General features: G+C 36.3%; 1 protein-coding gene across 4 annotated transcripts in view; it reads right to left on the bottom strand.

Annotated features, from left to right (window-relative positions):
* LOC145673404 (uncharacterized) overlaps window positions 1-16,551 on the bottom strand; it is a 491,254-nt gene that overhangs the window by 367,286 nt on the left and 107,417 nt on the right. For 3 of the 4 annotated variants that reach the window (XM_081743073.1, XM_081743074.1, XM_081743071.1), the window contains exons 4-5: window positions 15,183-15,269; window positions 9,324-9,431 (exon numbers count right to left, since the gene is read on the bottom strand). In XM_081743073.1, coding sequence (XP_081599199.1) covers window positions 9,324-9,431; window positions 15,183-15,269 — 195 coding nt within the window. The remainder of the gene's footprint in view (window positions 1-9,323; window positions 9,432-15,182; window positions 15,270-16,551) is intronic. The other variant, XM_081743072.1, reaches the window with a different exon arrangement.

Below are 16,551 nucleotides of genomic sequence, written 5' to 3' on the forward strand. Positions count from 1 at the left end.
TTTCAAAACAATAAAGACTACGTTGGGAGGTGATTCCTGACACCAACATAACACAAAAAGTACAGACAAACCTCGGTGCACAAATGCTTCCTTTCGGAGTTATAGGCTGCCGAAAACATGAAAAAGTGAAATTTAAATGCCCATAGCTCCACAACTATGGGTCCTACCGTAGTCGGGTCAATACTTTATTTAGGAATTAGTATATGCCCTATCCAAATATCCATGTTTCAGAATATTGTGGTACTTCCGGAACAATTTTTATAGAGGTAGTTGGTGAGTACTTCCAATTTTATGCTACCAGCCAAACTGCCTCTGTAAAAATTGTTACCGGAGTACCTTAGGATTTTGAAACAAGTATTTTGGGATAGTGCAAATATTAGTTCCTAAGTGAAGTCTTGACCCGACTACGGCATGTCCCATAGTTTTGGAGCTATGGACCTTTAAATTTCGTTTTTTCATATTTTCGCCAGCCTATAACTCCGAAAGGAAGCATTTGTGCACCCAGGTTGGTGTATACTTTTTGTCTTATCTTGGTGTCAGGAATCACCTCCCAAACGTTGTCGGTGTTTTTTTGAAACATCCTGTATAATATTTAGGGTCGCTGAGATGAACAGTACGGTAATATACTTCTGATCCCGTTTAAATCAAAATTCAGCCTGTAACCTGGGGAGGAGGTCATATATATGTGTGTATGTGTGTGTGTGTGTGGAAATGATCGCAATGACAATATCAGTGTCGAATTCATAGTTTTCGGGGTCGCTAACATGAGCAATGACACTTCCGATGCCGTGCCCCGCAACACATAATAATCGTCGAAAATGACCTATATCAAAGATCACTTTAGTAATAGTAAAAAGAGGCAGACTAACAGAACATATTACTACTTTTTCTTAATTTAACCGAGCGAAGCGGGTAACTGATGCTAGTTTTATAATATACATTACGACGTTTACTTCTATATTCTGAAAAATCTAAAGAAAGAAATTAATAACAAACTATTGGATTACTAATAAAGCTAGACATTGGAATCAATTATAATTACTTCAAGGATTTTCCAGTTTATTAAATATACGAATAATCCTGTTGAAAAATTTACCTTAAATAATATGCACTGAGTTCTAATGCAAAACTTCTATCACTAGTAGAGTTATATAGTGTAATTGAGAGAACAAGTTCAAAGGGACAAAAATTCGTAACTCTGCTACAATCTTGACTTGTACAAAAGCGTAGAACTAATGAAAGTTATAGAAGACAACTTTTTAGCATTACTGTTGCAACTATATTCCTTTCTGATAGTACTCTGTTATTAAGTTCATAAGCTGAACAACTACACACATGACAACTGTGGCATATTTAGTATTAAGATCTTCTTTGATCGATTCCAATCTATAACATATACTTTTTGGTGTTGACCCGGATTCGTAACGTAATTGCACAAATATTTAAGTAACACTAGACATTTGTCAATTACAAACACAAACATACCAGTAGTATAACAGACCCACAACTTTGCTATAACAACAAATGTTATTAACCCGTCAAAACAATATTGCACAGGTATTTGTATTCTTAGAAACTCCATACTTTGATATCTTAACTAGTTCGGAAAAAATACTGATCTTTTTTCTCACTATGCCACAGAGCACATGAAACTTAGGAGAATCATGTTGATGTTCTACATAAGCATATGTGTTTTCAAGTTCATGTATGTATTTCAGGGGCGGATCCAGGACCGACTTCTGGGGGGCGATGGGTTATCATACTGTTAATTTTAAGGGCTCCAAATTTGGAATGGGTTTTATTTATATATAAAACATAAAAAAGTTTTACTCTTCTGGGGGAGGCGATCTCCCCCCCTGGATCCGCCCCTGATGTATTTTGACACTAATAATTTACACTGATACGGAAGTCAGTTTTACCCGGGACGACTACCTCCCAATCAAAAGTGTCAAAATATAAGAAAATTTGACGTTTCAAAACACTGGCTTCAACCCAATCGTTCACGAACACTGTACATCCTAACACGGATATGAACTACAGTTAAAGAGTAGATAGTCTATATAGACAACCTCTTGAGGTATTCTAGCCAACGCTGAACAATGTTCAGCCTACACTGAAGGAAGTTTAGTTTAGAATTTTTTTTTTCAAACTTCGACTATCGTTTACAATTGCTTGTATATTGTTATGATTCCTTGTAGTGATGGTCCGGAAAAACCCGTGTTAGATTTCCGGCAGGAGCTTATTTGGTTCCGATTCGACGTTATGCTGTAGTTCCATGTCTCATACGGCCTTCCTGCTAAAAAGGGAACCTAAATTCTAAAACAACCAACAACAATTCTTTCTGATGATATTAAAAAATCGTATTCTTAGAATGGGATTATTATCTAATCTCAAAGTGTCGGTACTATGAGTTTATAGTTCCGTAGTCCTGAAACGACAGGCCTGACGCCCTCACCCCACAGAATTGAAAGTTTAAACTGCTTGAAACAACACATTGACCAGAATCTTTTGTTCAATCTATTTTTAATACCAAATCAATGGTTTTGTTTAGTTACAGATAATGTTCTCAACTCTGCCCATCATATTAATTATGTACAATCAACAGCAAACACTCTCTATCAGGACTGTTATACCTCCATTAAGTCGGTTCTAGTATTTCTGCTGGTGTCACAAACGCCTAGAGAGATGCAACCTGATTTACACCTTCAATTTCTATGGCATATGCTTTAGCCGAGAATTGATCAAAGGACTGTTGGAAAGCCTATCAATGACTGAAAAAGGAGTTCGCTGTGCGGTTGATGCACAGGACATATCTCCAATTTACGGTTATTATCTACTGTTTGGAGCATGTTGTCCAATGAGTGCCATATATCAATAACAATATTATTCGTTATATGTATAATGTATTATTTCACTACATACTGCATATAAGAAGAAAAACACCCTGATCATAATGAGTTACAAAACGGATAAAATTGAATTGAAGAAAATCAATTTGTAAATCTTTGTCTCCACTCATGGACTAACTCCAATTCCCTGTCAATCTCCCCACTCGAACACCACTTTCCTTCTAAACAAGAAAAGATCTTGTGTATATATATCACACTGAGTGTGAATTGAAATTGAAACTGAAGCATGTTAAAAATTTCAGACCTGCGAGCATTCGGACCCGGGTCACGTAGCCACGAGTTCAAAGCTCCAACCATAATCAACGCCGATGTTGCCAAAAAGAAAGAAAAAAACTATTAGCTAGTTGAAAATCTATCATGTAAAAATAGCCCAGATACTAAGGCCTGTATGAAGAGACCATCATTGGTTGAGTTACTAACAACCTCCTTGTTCAACTCAGAAAGAGATTAAATAATCCTTCGCCAATGGGGGAAATGTCTCGAAACGTTCCTCAATTTAAGGTGAGATTTTAGTGTTGCTTCTGCAACCTAGAAAGAAGGAAAGATTGCAGACGTTATTATGTAATTCGTTGAATTGTATTAAGACGTGCAGGAATATTAGTGAAGTTCAGTGGTGTTATTCTAATTTTTAACAACCGGGTTATCCATATATACAGTAAAACTTCTATACAGCGGACATCATTGGGGAACGTAAAAGTGTCCGCTATTCGGAGAAAAGTTTAGGATGCTACGCAATACGAATAAAGGTGACTATAAACATTATAATATGGCTATTAACACAAATTAGAATGGCAACATCTTTGTTTATTTTAGTAATAGAATCATGTACAGTACTTACGTTTTTTGTGTATTTGTTGAAAACACAAACTTGTTTCTAAAGTACTAATACGGTGTGAGCTTTTGAAAAATGTCTTTTATAGCGTATAGTTTTTTCAATGAACTACTTTAGGGCAGATCTAGATGGTTTAAAAAATCTTCTACCTTTCTTTGACCTACAATATCCTTTGCAATTGTTTTCTCAATTTGTGATTCAAGTGCAAATGTTAAACTGTTCCCCGCTTCATTTTTTTTTTTTTTTTTTTGTTTAAAAATACTTCTTCTTACTTCTTACTTTTTAAAAAGTTTGTTTACTTGTAAGAGAACAATAGTTCTATTCGACGTCATCTTCATCTTCTTCGTTCTCGACCTCATCATCACACTCTTCCTGCTGAAGATCTTGTACCAGTTCAGCGATGTCAGTTGAAACATCTTCAGTTTAAAGTGCATCATCAAAAGTACCATAGTCTTCACATTCACCAAATGGCTCTAACAAACGACAAAGTTCACGTTAATTTAGATCATGTTTCTCAACATTGTCATCAATAACTGAACGTGGTCATCCTTGTAAACAAATCCTGCCTTTTGGAAACAGTTTATCACAGCAGTAGAGGATACTTCCTTCAAGGTCGAAGATACCCACAGAATTGCATCCAACACTCTGATACATTCTGCCAGCTCATATGCAGATCCAACACTGTCCATACGAGACAAAATATGTCTCAACACTTTTTGTCTATAAAGAACTTTAAAATTGTAAATAATTCCTTGACCTAAGGGCTGGCAACACGAAGTTGTGTTCAGTGGGAGAAAGACTAGTTTTACATTTCTTAAAGTAACGTTGCAATGGGAAGTGGCATTATCCACGAACAAAATTACTTTTCTCTTTTCCCTTCCCATTTTTGTATCAAATGCTTGCAACCAATTAGTCATGATTTCCCTTGTCATCCAGGACCCTGCAATGAAAATTCATGGCAGGGCCACTATCGCCGAACCCCTGCTCACAGCAGTAAATCCGAAGAGGCGTATCCAGTGGTGCAAGGACCACAAGGCGTGGACTCATGAGCAGTAGAAACACGTAATGTGGTCCGATGAATCGATCTTCACCTTGTTTGCAACAACCGGTCGTGTTTACGTATGGAGAACACCCTCGCAGGCCTATGATACAGACTGTCTGCTCCCAGCTGTAAAGCATAGGGGTGGTTCTGTTACAATATGGGCTGTGATATCGTGGTTTTTTGCAGGTTCCATCATAGCCCCGCATGGAATGATGAATGCAAAGGCATATGAGGCCATTTTGGGGGACCAGGTTCTACCCACGGCCCAAATATTGTTCCCTGATGGTGATGGCATTTACCAAGATGATTTGGCACCCTGTCACGCTGCGAAAACGGTGGTTGAGGAGCATGACCAGGAGCTATCACACCTCCCCTGGGTCCCACAATCAACAGATCTGAACATCATCGAACCATTGTGGTCTGAGTTAGAAAGGCGTGTTAGGTTTCATTACCCTCCACCTGCATCCCTTAAGGAACTGGAGCATGCTTAGGAGGAACAATGGTACAAAATTCCATACACCACGATTCAGGAGCTGTATACGTCCATTTCACGTCGGATTGAAGCTGTTTTGGATGCAAAAGGAGGCCCCACACCATACTAGGTATGATTTTAACACTTTTGCAAAGGTTTTAGATTTTTTGTCCTACCAGAGAGAGAGAGAGAGTAGATAGATAGATATAACTCTCTTAGGAAACAAACCACAGAAGGTAGACAAGAAAGCAGCTTTTTTACTGGATACCACAAATGACAAGTAAAGACCTACACAGTATCCTAACACAAGGTGGTGTGACGAAGATAGGTAGCACTGCGAATACCTTGGAAACGAATTATCCAAGATAGATGGGTGTCAAAAAGTATTGGAAAGACCTTAATCCAGCAATCGATCAACAATTCTTTGTAATGGTATATATGCATTTCAAATATAAAGAACCCTCACCATTATAGTCATGTGATCCCAGTTCTCATTCTTGATATCTGAGCATTCGAGATTAAGAAATAAACGCTTATACCTTGTTCTTAGAGATCATATGTTTAACCCTGTAGCTGTAAAAATTTCTAAAACCAAAGATAATTAAACAAAAATTCAGTGTTCCTGGCTATAACTGGGTAAAATTTACTGTTATGTCTGGCTGGGTGTAACAAACGGTTCTGTGAACTGGAAATATTTTAACAACCGGTTCTGGCAAACCGGTGCGAACCGGCTGAATAGCACCACTGGTTAAGTTTCAGCATATTTTAAGTAAAATGTACTTAGAAAACTTATCTCCTGTGTAGCTAGTCTCCTGCGTTTATTTAGTCAACTTTACATGAAGGACAGCTAGCGCAGTGGTATCGAACGAAACTACGAGTGCACGGATTCGAGCCCTGTCGTGTTAATTAATTTCCCTCATCAAATTATATTGTTTAAGTAAAGATAATTATAATTCTATTTATTATTATTATTATTATTATTATTATTATTAGCAGCAGCAGCAGCAGCAGTAGTAGTAGTAGTAGTAGTAGTAGTAGTAGTAGTAGTTGTTGTTGTTGTTGTTGTATTAACGATCTTTCCAAATCCCAACATTTCACGGATTAAAACTATTCTACATTAGTTGTTGCGACGTAAAACAATATGTGACATGTGAAACGTGTTTCAGTCGTTTCTAACTGTAAACAAAATCTACTGTAACAAGGGAGTGTGTGCATATCACACGTACTTTCGTAATTTCATACAAGAAAAGAATGGAAGAAGCCTTTATTCATTTGCATGCAAAAAGTGCTTTCAGCTAACACGTAAGTCTCTGGTCGAACACAAGCAAGTATCAACAACTTTGAAAGCAGGTAGTTAAAGATTATGGCATGGTTTTTCATCACTTACGTTCGGTCGCTTGTATTGGCTGGTCTAGCCTGAGGCTGGGGGGCTTAGTCCACCAGTTTTTGAGCGACAAAAATAATTGAAGCTAGTACGTATTTTTTTTTTCATATTTATAGTAAGCGTTGTCTTTTATTCTTTATTGGAAAACTTTTGAAGCATTAGATATAGTTTCAGTTGCAGTTTTTCTATTATGCAATGTGTTAAACAATATTTGAGGTCCATAATGTCAACATCCAACCTAGCCATATAACAGGCATTGGGAGAGAGTTCAGTTGTAAACTTCTGCGAAACCAATCAAAAATTGTAAACTCATGATATACCTATCATAGTCTGGATTCTGCCTCCCCCCCCCCCAATTTTTACCTTCTAGATACGTTATTGGTCCCTTGTATAAATCCTCTGAAAAATTCACAACTTGCGTACAAACTCTATACATAAGTCAATTTCCAGTTATTTGTTTTATTTTTTCAATAGGACTATGTAGCATGTCTAGCCATTCTGGGAATTTTTATATTCATTCCCTTTCGTGTTGTGATGAAGACAATAGGGCCTATAAGCAGGAGAAAACGTCTCGAAAAATTCTTATAATTTGTATCTCTTTATTCTTCTGCAAAAGCATGGAAAAGACGGGGAAAGCGCAAAATCTTACCCATTGTTACACTTGTGGATGTTAGGTAGATCAGATTATTGGTCTTGTATATTAATAGAAATAATATTCTTGCCGGGTCGTGTCATTGAAGGAGGGGTATTGATTTTGCATTGATGAAGTGCCCTCTTCTGAATCCTCTAATTTCCATGACCCTTTTTACCTGGAATGGTCTTACATGAAAGGTTTTTAACTAGTTAACAGTTTTTGTGCAATTGCATAAGGGGTTAACGTGTTAAGACTCCTATCCAGGTAACCCGGGTTTGAATCCTTGCTGGTCCGAAATTTTTAACACGCTTCAATTTCAGTTTCAATCCATAATATGAAGATATAATATGCAATATATAATATGTAGATTTTTTCTTGTTGAAATTAACTCATGTACATGGTCGGGTAGAGGGAATGCATGTTTGTTAAACAACTAGTACTCGGCGAGTAGTGATATTGATTTTGAACGGTCGTTGACAGACAGCTCAGACAATGCTGAATCAGTTGCTATGGAGCGTTCGAGAGTACAGCGTCTTGTGTTCCCGGATCCAAACACTATACTTTGATAGGCTACAGCGTTCAGAAGTATTGGATTTGTGATGAAAAAGAAACTACCTTGTCTTCCCCGTTCAGTTCGAACTCCACAAAACGTAGACAGAGTGAAAAAGGCAGTTCTTGTAGTCCGAAAAGATCCGCTAGGCGACAGACTGTTTCGCTGTGTATGTCACGTCATTCGCTTCATCGCATCTCACATGATGATCTGAAATTTCAATCGGCAGGAGCTCACGTGGTTCGAATTTCACGTTAATCAGTAGGTCCCTTCTCATACAGCCCCGCTACTGAAAGAGACGTTAAACTCACAATCAACTCAACTCAACTGAAATTTCATCTGTACAAAATAATAACAAGCCCCGCACAATCGATGAAGATTTCCATTCGTCAGATAAGTGAAGCTGTGTCAAATGAAATGTTGGAGAGGGCCTGGCATACCTTTCAGGAGAGGCTCCAAATTTGTGTCCACCAAGAAGGATGTCATCTCTTTGACATTATTTTCCGAAGCTAATTAAGGTTGTAGGTTTCTAAAATGCAATAAAAGTACTATTACTGAATGCAAGATTAAAAAAGTAAAACAAGGTGTCAGTTATTCAATAGTGAAAAACATGCATTTCCTCTGCTCCACCCTGTATTATCAGTGTTTTTCTATATCTTCTCACATGCAGTATGAAGTGAAATAATACATTATACACATAATGAATTATAATGTCATTGATATATTTGACAACACGTTCCAAACAATAGAGACAAATCTTAAATTGTAGACATTATGCGTGCGTCAACCAGTGCCATATTTATGAGCTCACCCGCTCGAGCTCCCCATTGAGTACAAAGATTTTTTTAATGTACTTTCAGCAATAAGAGAAAAACTCACGAAATTGTCACCTAACTTCTCTTGTCGAGATGTAGAACAAAAGGTAGCATATCTGCAACAGAATGGCCCATTCCTCTTCACCTCCAACCCCCAGCACACACTCACCAACAAACACTTTTAACAAGCGAATATGTGGAACGCTTTAAACCCTTACTTCAATTTGGCTCTCTGTTCTTGGCACTTTTCTTCTGCGCATGTTTGTTAATGCATAAATACGACCTATGTTGTATTTAGTTTTGCCCCAAAATTTTTAGCACCCCCTCCCCGAATTGAAAATTTCTGAATACGCGCCTGGCTTTAACTGCACAGCGAAAGCTTGTTTCAGATCTGTACAGGGTTACTAACTGTCGCCTCCTGGTTGAAATGTTACGTATACATTAGGTTACATCAATCCAGGCATTTGTGATCTCACCATCTGAACTCACCCTAATGGAGTTACAGCAGTTCGGGTTTAATACTTTTGCTGCTGATCATACAACCACCTATTTAAATTCTATTATAGAAACTAATATCAAACCAAATATATATAAAAAAAAAACATCTTTTCAGTCGAATAACTAAAAACTAGCATATATACATACCACTTATAACAATTTATTTGTTTACTACGAAAGTACAAACCTGGTAAATTTTGTATATCAATACCATTCACTATTGACCAACCATCGTCAGACGTCCAGTCTTGGAACTTCTTAAAATTTTTGAAGTAATCAATTCCAACATTAGGCGCTGAAATGCAATAAAGTAGTCACTTTAAGCAAATGCTTTCATAGACTTCTAAATAAATATAACAAATCAGTCTTTCACATATTGGAAATGTTGCACGATAAAGATACATGTGAAAATTGGCGTTGTTAAAAGTTGACCGGGACTTTTATTTTTTTCAGAGGAAACACATAGCACAGAAAGCACCAAACTAGGTCAGCTTTTCAAAGTATTCTCCGTGCGCGTCGACGCACCGTTGCCATCGTTGTGGCAGCTCCCTGATTCCTTTGGCGTAAAAAGAACTTGCTTGTTGTCGTAGCCATTGAGGACATCGTTCCGCAGTACTTCATCTGTCGTGAATTTCTTCCTTTCCAGATGGTTTTTAAGAGGTGCAAACAAATGATCATTACTGGGAGCTGAATCTGGACTGTAGGGGGATGGGGCAGAACTTTCCAACGCATTTCGGCCAGAGTTGTTATTGTCACTTTGGCCGTGTTAGGGCGGGCATTGTCATAGAGAAGAATGGTATTTCCAGACAATATCCCAGGTCTTTTCTTGCGAATGGACTTCCGTACGGCACCACTCAATAATGTGGAGTAAAAGTGGTTGTGGTTCCTTTGTCTAGAAAATCCACATGGATAACACGCTTCATGTCCCAGAAGACACTTGCCATGATATTTCCATGATGTTGCTATGTTCACACCATTCGTACACTCTTGTCCGTGACATCGTTTGTTTACCATACTATGCTTGCAATCTTCTAAAAATCTCAGCTGGTTTAACTTTCTCCTTCACAAGAAATTTGATTACACACCGCTACTCCACAGCTACAGACACACTGCTTGCCGCCATGTTCGCTGCAACTGCTGCACATGCGCCAAATACGTCATGCTGGGCGCTAATTACTCGAGAATGAATACATTACGTCTCCTGCGAGTTTCATCATGATCCGGCTATTCATCGATTATTTACATAAGAAAATCCCTGTCAATCTTGAACAACCCATGTATACACATATACTTATAAATTTATGGCCGTTATGATGACTCTATGTAGCTATTGATGTATGTGTTCTTTGAAATTTTTCAGATAATTTTAATAGATGTATTGAAGTCTCTAAAGAAATTTTTGACAAAAAGCACGAGGCTTTCAAATTATAATGAAATTTTACAGTTATAATAGTGGGAATAACATATAGTACCAAGAATACTTGTCTTGTGATTAAAGTTTGTATGGATTAAATTATTAGTAATTTATATTAAGGTGAAGAGTATTTTTGATCATTCAAAATGAACAGAATATATGTTAATTAATTATGTGAATTCCAACCTAATTTATAGCCTTTGTCTCGAATTTGTTCAAGTAGTATTTGAAGTGTGTAGAACTGCAGATGCAGAGTTAGATGCGCAACTATCACTACATCATTGAAAAATGAGCCTTCAACAGCTGGATAAATGTTGGCTGAACTCGCTCTCGTTCTTTGAAAGATGTTGAATAGATAGTTAGGTGTAGAATAAATAGTAAATCAGTTTATCACTTCCCCAGAATAGCATCAACATTTCCTGTTAGATAACGTTGTTCCTCTCTCCTTCAGTTAATAGGCTTTCCTCTGGTTCATGGATTAGGAGTTCTGTGGTTTATTCCTATTATCTATCTTCCAGTCCTCGTCTCCCTTTTGTTTGGGTTTTTGCCTTTCCTACATGTGTGTCCTATGTTCATAGATGCCACTGCGATCTCGGGTAAATCTTAATTTATACTTGCAGGAAACTTGATTGTGCTTCTTGTTTTGTTGTTGTAATTATCATTTAGGCTTGTAGGTATAGTAGATGTTACCTCTTGCTGTCGTTATATGCTTTATATATGTATATCGGAGGATTGTAACTGTGAATGAAGTGATAGCGTGTGAAAGACCTGATTACATTTTGGGTGGGCCGTTGATATAAATACTGATGCTACCAGTATAACGATTTCCTGCACAACGGCATCGACTATCCAAAATGATGGTTTCTATTTCTTTCATTGTTATCTCTTCTCGTTGAGTTTCGGTTACTGCCCTATAGTTGGTGAGGGTCATTTTTCTTCTTCTTCTCCTGTGATGTCATTGGTTGATATAGTTGGTTCTTTACAATTGTCATCTAGTGCTGAAAGACTCTGATAAGAGCTACTCCTGGGTGTAGAGGGTATTCCGTAGATGTCAGAAATTTGGTGGTAGCTGGGGTGGTGCAAACTCTCCGTACACTTGGTGGGACATTTCTGGTGATCTTCTGGTATGAACATAACACCAATTCTTGTTGCGTTCCTCATTGTAGGGCAAGTCATTGATTTTCCTGCATCTATATATCACACCGATTTGCTGTCACATTGGAATGGTCTCAGTCTGTACTTCCAAAGGTCCAGCAAGGCGTAAGTCTGGGGATGTTCCATAATTCCACTACTCGCTCTGTGTGGCTATGAATTTTGATGACTTCTGAGATAAGGTTATTTATTTGCTGTGAGTCGTTAATGAACAGGGATATAAATTTTGTTGACCAGTCTGTCGCTGTGATTTCTGTTGTGTTGCTGAATTTTATTTCCAGCAAGTAGAGCTATGCCCGTAAGTGTTGCAGATCTTATTCTAGGTCGAATACTTATAAAATATGTTTTAACGAAAATAAATCTGTAAAAATGTTGTCCAGAGCTGAACAAAATGCCAATCAAGAAAGTATTACTTGTATTACTGTAATAAATCAAAGTATCTAAGGTTACAGTGATTAGCGACGAGGATGACTATCTCTTCCATGTTACATGTTGAGATTTCCTTTATCCTGTAAGTTATTAATAATTTGTAATTTACATTAGAGTAAAAAGAAATTAAAAAGTAAATGAATTAAAGAACTAACAATGCGTGATACATTAATATCAATTGGAGAAACGGACTGAAAACTTAGGCCATACTATTGCACTCAGGGCCAAATATTTAAATAATAGGAAGGAAGGAAAGGAAACATTTTTAAAAGGTTATTGTGGTTTACAACTGTCTGCCATTGATCAAGAAATCAAACAATCACATTGTAAGGGTAATACACCGTAAAAGTAATTGAAATAACTTAAATAAATTCCTTGCGAATATTTGTCGGAAATGCTGAAATAATAACTGTTTTGATTTGTTAATGAAACATTGTAAAATGTTCGCATATTACCCAAATCGCTGTAACCAATTTGAACACAAGATTGAAGTTGACACTACCGAACTACTAGTAAGAAGACAGTATATCTTCACGTACCAATATAGAGAATACAATGACAAACAAATTGAAGAACGGTTAAAATAAAGCACTGTGTATCAGTGTATAGCCATCTAATAATCTATATTCCTAAGAAAAGCATATCAAAATTTAGGATAGTGTTTGACCTTACTAGTCTTAACAAGTATGTTAAATCAATTAAAAGTAAATAAAAAGGATGATTTAATATTAAAATTCCAAGGTGAAAAATTCGTTTCGTCAATAGTTATATTATGAAATTTCACTTGCTGAGGAATCTAGAGATTTTACTGTATATATTTTGAATGGAAAAACGTATAGGCTTTTCGCTACGTTAATGGCTCTTATAATCTTACAATCTTACGCCAGCTTTACAAAATAAAGTTATGCTCTAGGTTTATATAATAAATTAGTGCCATATAAAGACGGTCTTAGTATTCCAACCTTCTATTTTGAAGAGCAAAGTAGAAGTATCAATTGTTTACTAAAAATCAGATGCAAACATGACTAAATTTATCCAAATCATCTTTTGTAATTCTACTTTCAATTTTTGGAATACGTTGTAACACCTGATGGAGTTTCTAAAGATCCATTGAATGTAGATCGTTTGAAACTTACATAAACCAAAAATGCTTTTAAAATTCCAAAGAACTTTAGGTTTTCTCAAAATGTGTTCTAAATTTGTGCAAAAATTTGCTAAAATCTCGAATTCTCTGTTCAACTTGTTATGCAAAGGAAAATATGGGACTACAAAGTGTGAAACAAGTTTCCTGAAGTTAAAAGATAATCTAGTGCAAGATGTGTTACTTAACCACCCTCGGTTAGATCTCGATATTTGTTTAATAAGGACAGTTCTATGACCGCTGTTCTTAGCATAATTTTTCAAGAAGTAGATCGTGCTCAAAACCTAACTGCTTTTTACTGTAAAGCGCAAGATTGTGCTGAACGTAAGTACACCGTCACCAAATTGAAAGTATTTGCAATGGTGAATATAATAAGAAAATGAGGTTATCTTTTGTACGCCAAAGATATAAAGGTATATACAGATCAAAATTTTTTCTACGCTTAAAACTACACAGTGCAATTCGAGGCTGTCCATATAAAGTTTACAATTGTAGAATTTTGACCTACAAGATATGAACATATCTGCAATGATTTTTTAAAAAAAAATACTAATGATACCTTGTCAAGAATAGTTTTAGCATCCCAAAATGAAAACTACGAAACTAATGACTTGGAAGTGTTGTAATATCTGTTAAGAAATTTAACTCTAGAACAATTACCCGAAAAACAACGAGAACACCCAGAGTATAAATTTATCATGGGATTTCCTACCGACGCTAATAATTCGTATAGCAAAATTCTAAGGAGAAAAATAGAAAAAAATTACAAATTAAAAAAACGTAATTTACTTATGAAAAGTTTTCAATTTTTAAAATGTAGGAGAATTCGTATACCTTCACATTTAATTCCTTTAGTAATTGATCACATGGACTATGAAAGAAGACATTTTGGTACAGAATATGTTTTATTTTAATAGTAAAAACTATTATTTGAAAACTATGCAAAAATCAATCAATAATTTTACAGCTGACTGTATAGTATGTAAACAAACTAAAGTTGAAATTGCTAACCTAACTAACTCTATGGCCTATAGAACCCGGAGGTTCAATGCCGCGTTCACAAAAGATTTCCACTGACTTCTATCCTTAGCCAGCTGGATCAGTTTCTACTTTGTATTCCTATTTCCGCGAGATCCATCTTAATATTGTCCTCACATCTGCTCCTATATCTTCCTAATGGTCGTTTTCCGACTGGTCTTCTAGTTAAGACTTTGAAAACGTTCCTACTTTCTTGCATCCTGGCTACATGACCTGTCCACCTGAGCCTCCTAGATTAGATGACCCTCACAATGTTTGGTAAACCATATAAATTGTGTCCCGTTATGAAGTTTCTGCCATTTCCGTTCCTCTTGGGTCCAAATATTCGTCTCATGATCTTGTTCTCAAATACTTTCAGTCTACGTTCTTCCCTCAGAGTAAAAACCTATGTTTCGCAAAAATACACCATAACAGGCATGATTATCGTTTTATATATTTTAAACTTCAAATTCCTCAACAGAATTCGCGACAACAGATTTTGAACTGAATAATAACACGAATTCCCTGGTTTTACTCGACATTTAACTTCTTCGTAAATATGGTTTCATTTATATATTCAAAAATGCACATATTCGTAAATATTCACTAGTTACGGAAAGCACAAAGAAGCAATAATATATGAAGAAAACTGAGTTATTCTGAAATGTGGAAGTTACAGTATATGAGAACGTTTTTTCTTTTTCTTTTTTTTCGGATGATGGCACAGTGAAAATAATATAATGTTGTGTTATCACAGGACTAACAAAATCTCAGAACTCTAGTTAGTATGGCAGGACGTTAAAATTAAGTTGCAAGACTTTACACTAACAACTAACAAACAGAAAATATAATAAAAATAATAGTAGTAAGAATAAAAATAAACATATATTCACCTATGGGCTTGGAGACTGCCTTGAAGATAGAACCTAATGCGTTTGTTCTTGCATGGCATTCAACGATTTCTTTCTCATTTAAGTCTGCTAAAAAAAAAATAGAAAAAAATTATATATACTGTAGACACATATATATATTGTTCATTAACAACACAAACAATTAGTAAACATACATATAAAATTAAAGCTACCACAGTTTCAAATACAAAAACAGAAAAAAGCAAAGTAGAAATTATGAAATCAAAAAATGAAATGAAATCTTTAAGTTTTACGTCCCACAATTATGTCGGCTAGGCTAAAGGAGACGGTGATTATGAGAAATGAATGAAACGGTGGAATGAAGAAAGTGGGAAGAAACGGAAGAACCACGAGGAAACCCACTCACACACGGTGTTTGTCTACCACAAAATTCACATGGCGCGAGCATGATTCGAGAATTTGTTATGAAAGCTAATAACATATTCTGAACGAACATGATGAAATATAATACTTATATGACAACAAAGTACTTTTTATATCAACGTTGGTATTGTGTGGTTCGACTATATAATAGTGGAGCCTCCCTGAAATCTGAGAGACAAGGTGTCTTAGTGGCAGATCGCTTAACTCTGGTGCGCGGAGTAGAGATCTGCACGGGCCGGAATTTTTAGCCCGGCCAGCCCGACCCGTGAATTATAATGTGAAGCCCGATCCGAGTCCGAAATATATTTTAGCATTTAGGCTGGAGCTCGTGTTATAATCAAATGAGCATGAATTACGGAAACTTTACAATACGCAAAATGGTATTTTTATTTAAAGCAATTTGATGTTTAAATTTGTAGTTATGCTTTAAAAGTACCAGAAAGAAAGGTCCAAACGTCCAATAAATATCGTTGTACAGTACATTTATAAAGTTAGGCCCGAAAAGGCCCGAGAAATATGGTTATATATTTCAAAATTTACGGTCCGAGCCCGGTCCAGACCCGAAGTGATACGTGCTTCGTAGGTCCGAGTCCGACCCGAGCCCGTGCAGACCTCTAGCGTGGAGCTCCTGGTTCTATCCTCGTCAAAATAAGTTATGCTGGACAACATTGTGGGCATGGGTTTTCTCGGGTTAATTTTGTTTCCTATCACATTCTCATTCCACCAATTATTCCATCATCATTCATTTGCCTTAATCATCCTTCTCTGAGAATCTAATTTTATCTCTGAGAAAGTTACGATAGCGCTGCAGTCATTTACATCAACGCATTTTGTGTATTGTTAGCGAAACTTAGATCATAACTTTGAAAATGTTTCTAAGAAGTTTGTTTTACGAAAAAATACATTTTATTGCATTGTAGGAAGCGTACTCTGCGGTTCTTACTAATACAAGTTTTATTGAGATTTA

The sequence above is a fragment of the Thermobia domestica genome, chromosome 16 (assembly GCF_964235325.1).
Source record: "Thermobia domestica chromosome 16, izTheDome1.hap1.1, whole genome shotgun sequence".
NCBI classification, from domain to species: Eukaryota; Metazoa; Arthropoda; class Insecta; order Zygentoma; family Lepismatidae; genus Thermobia; species Thermobia domestica.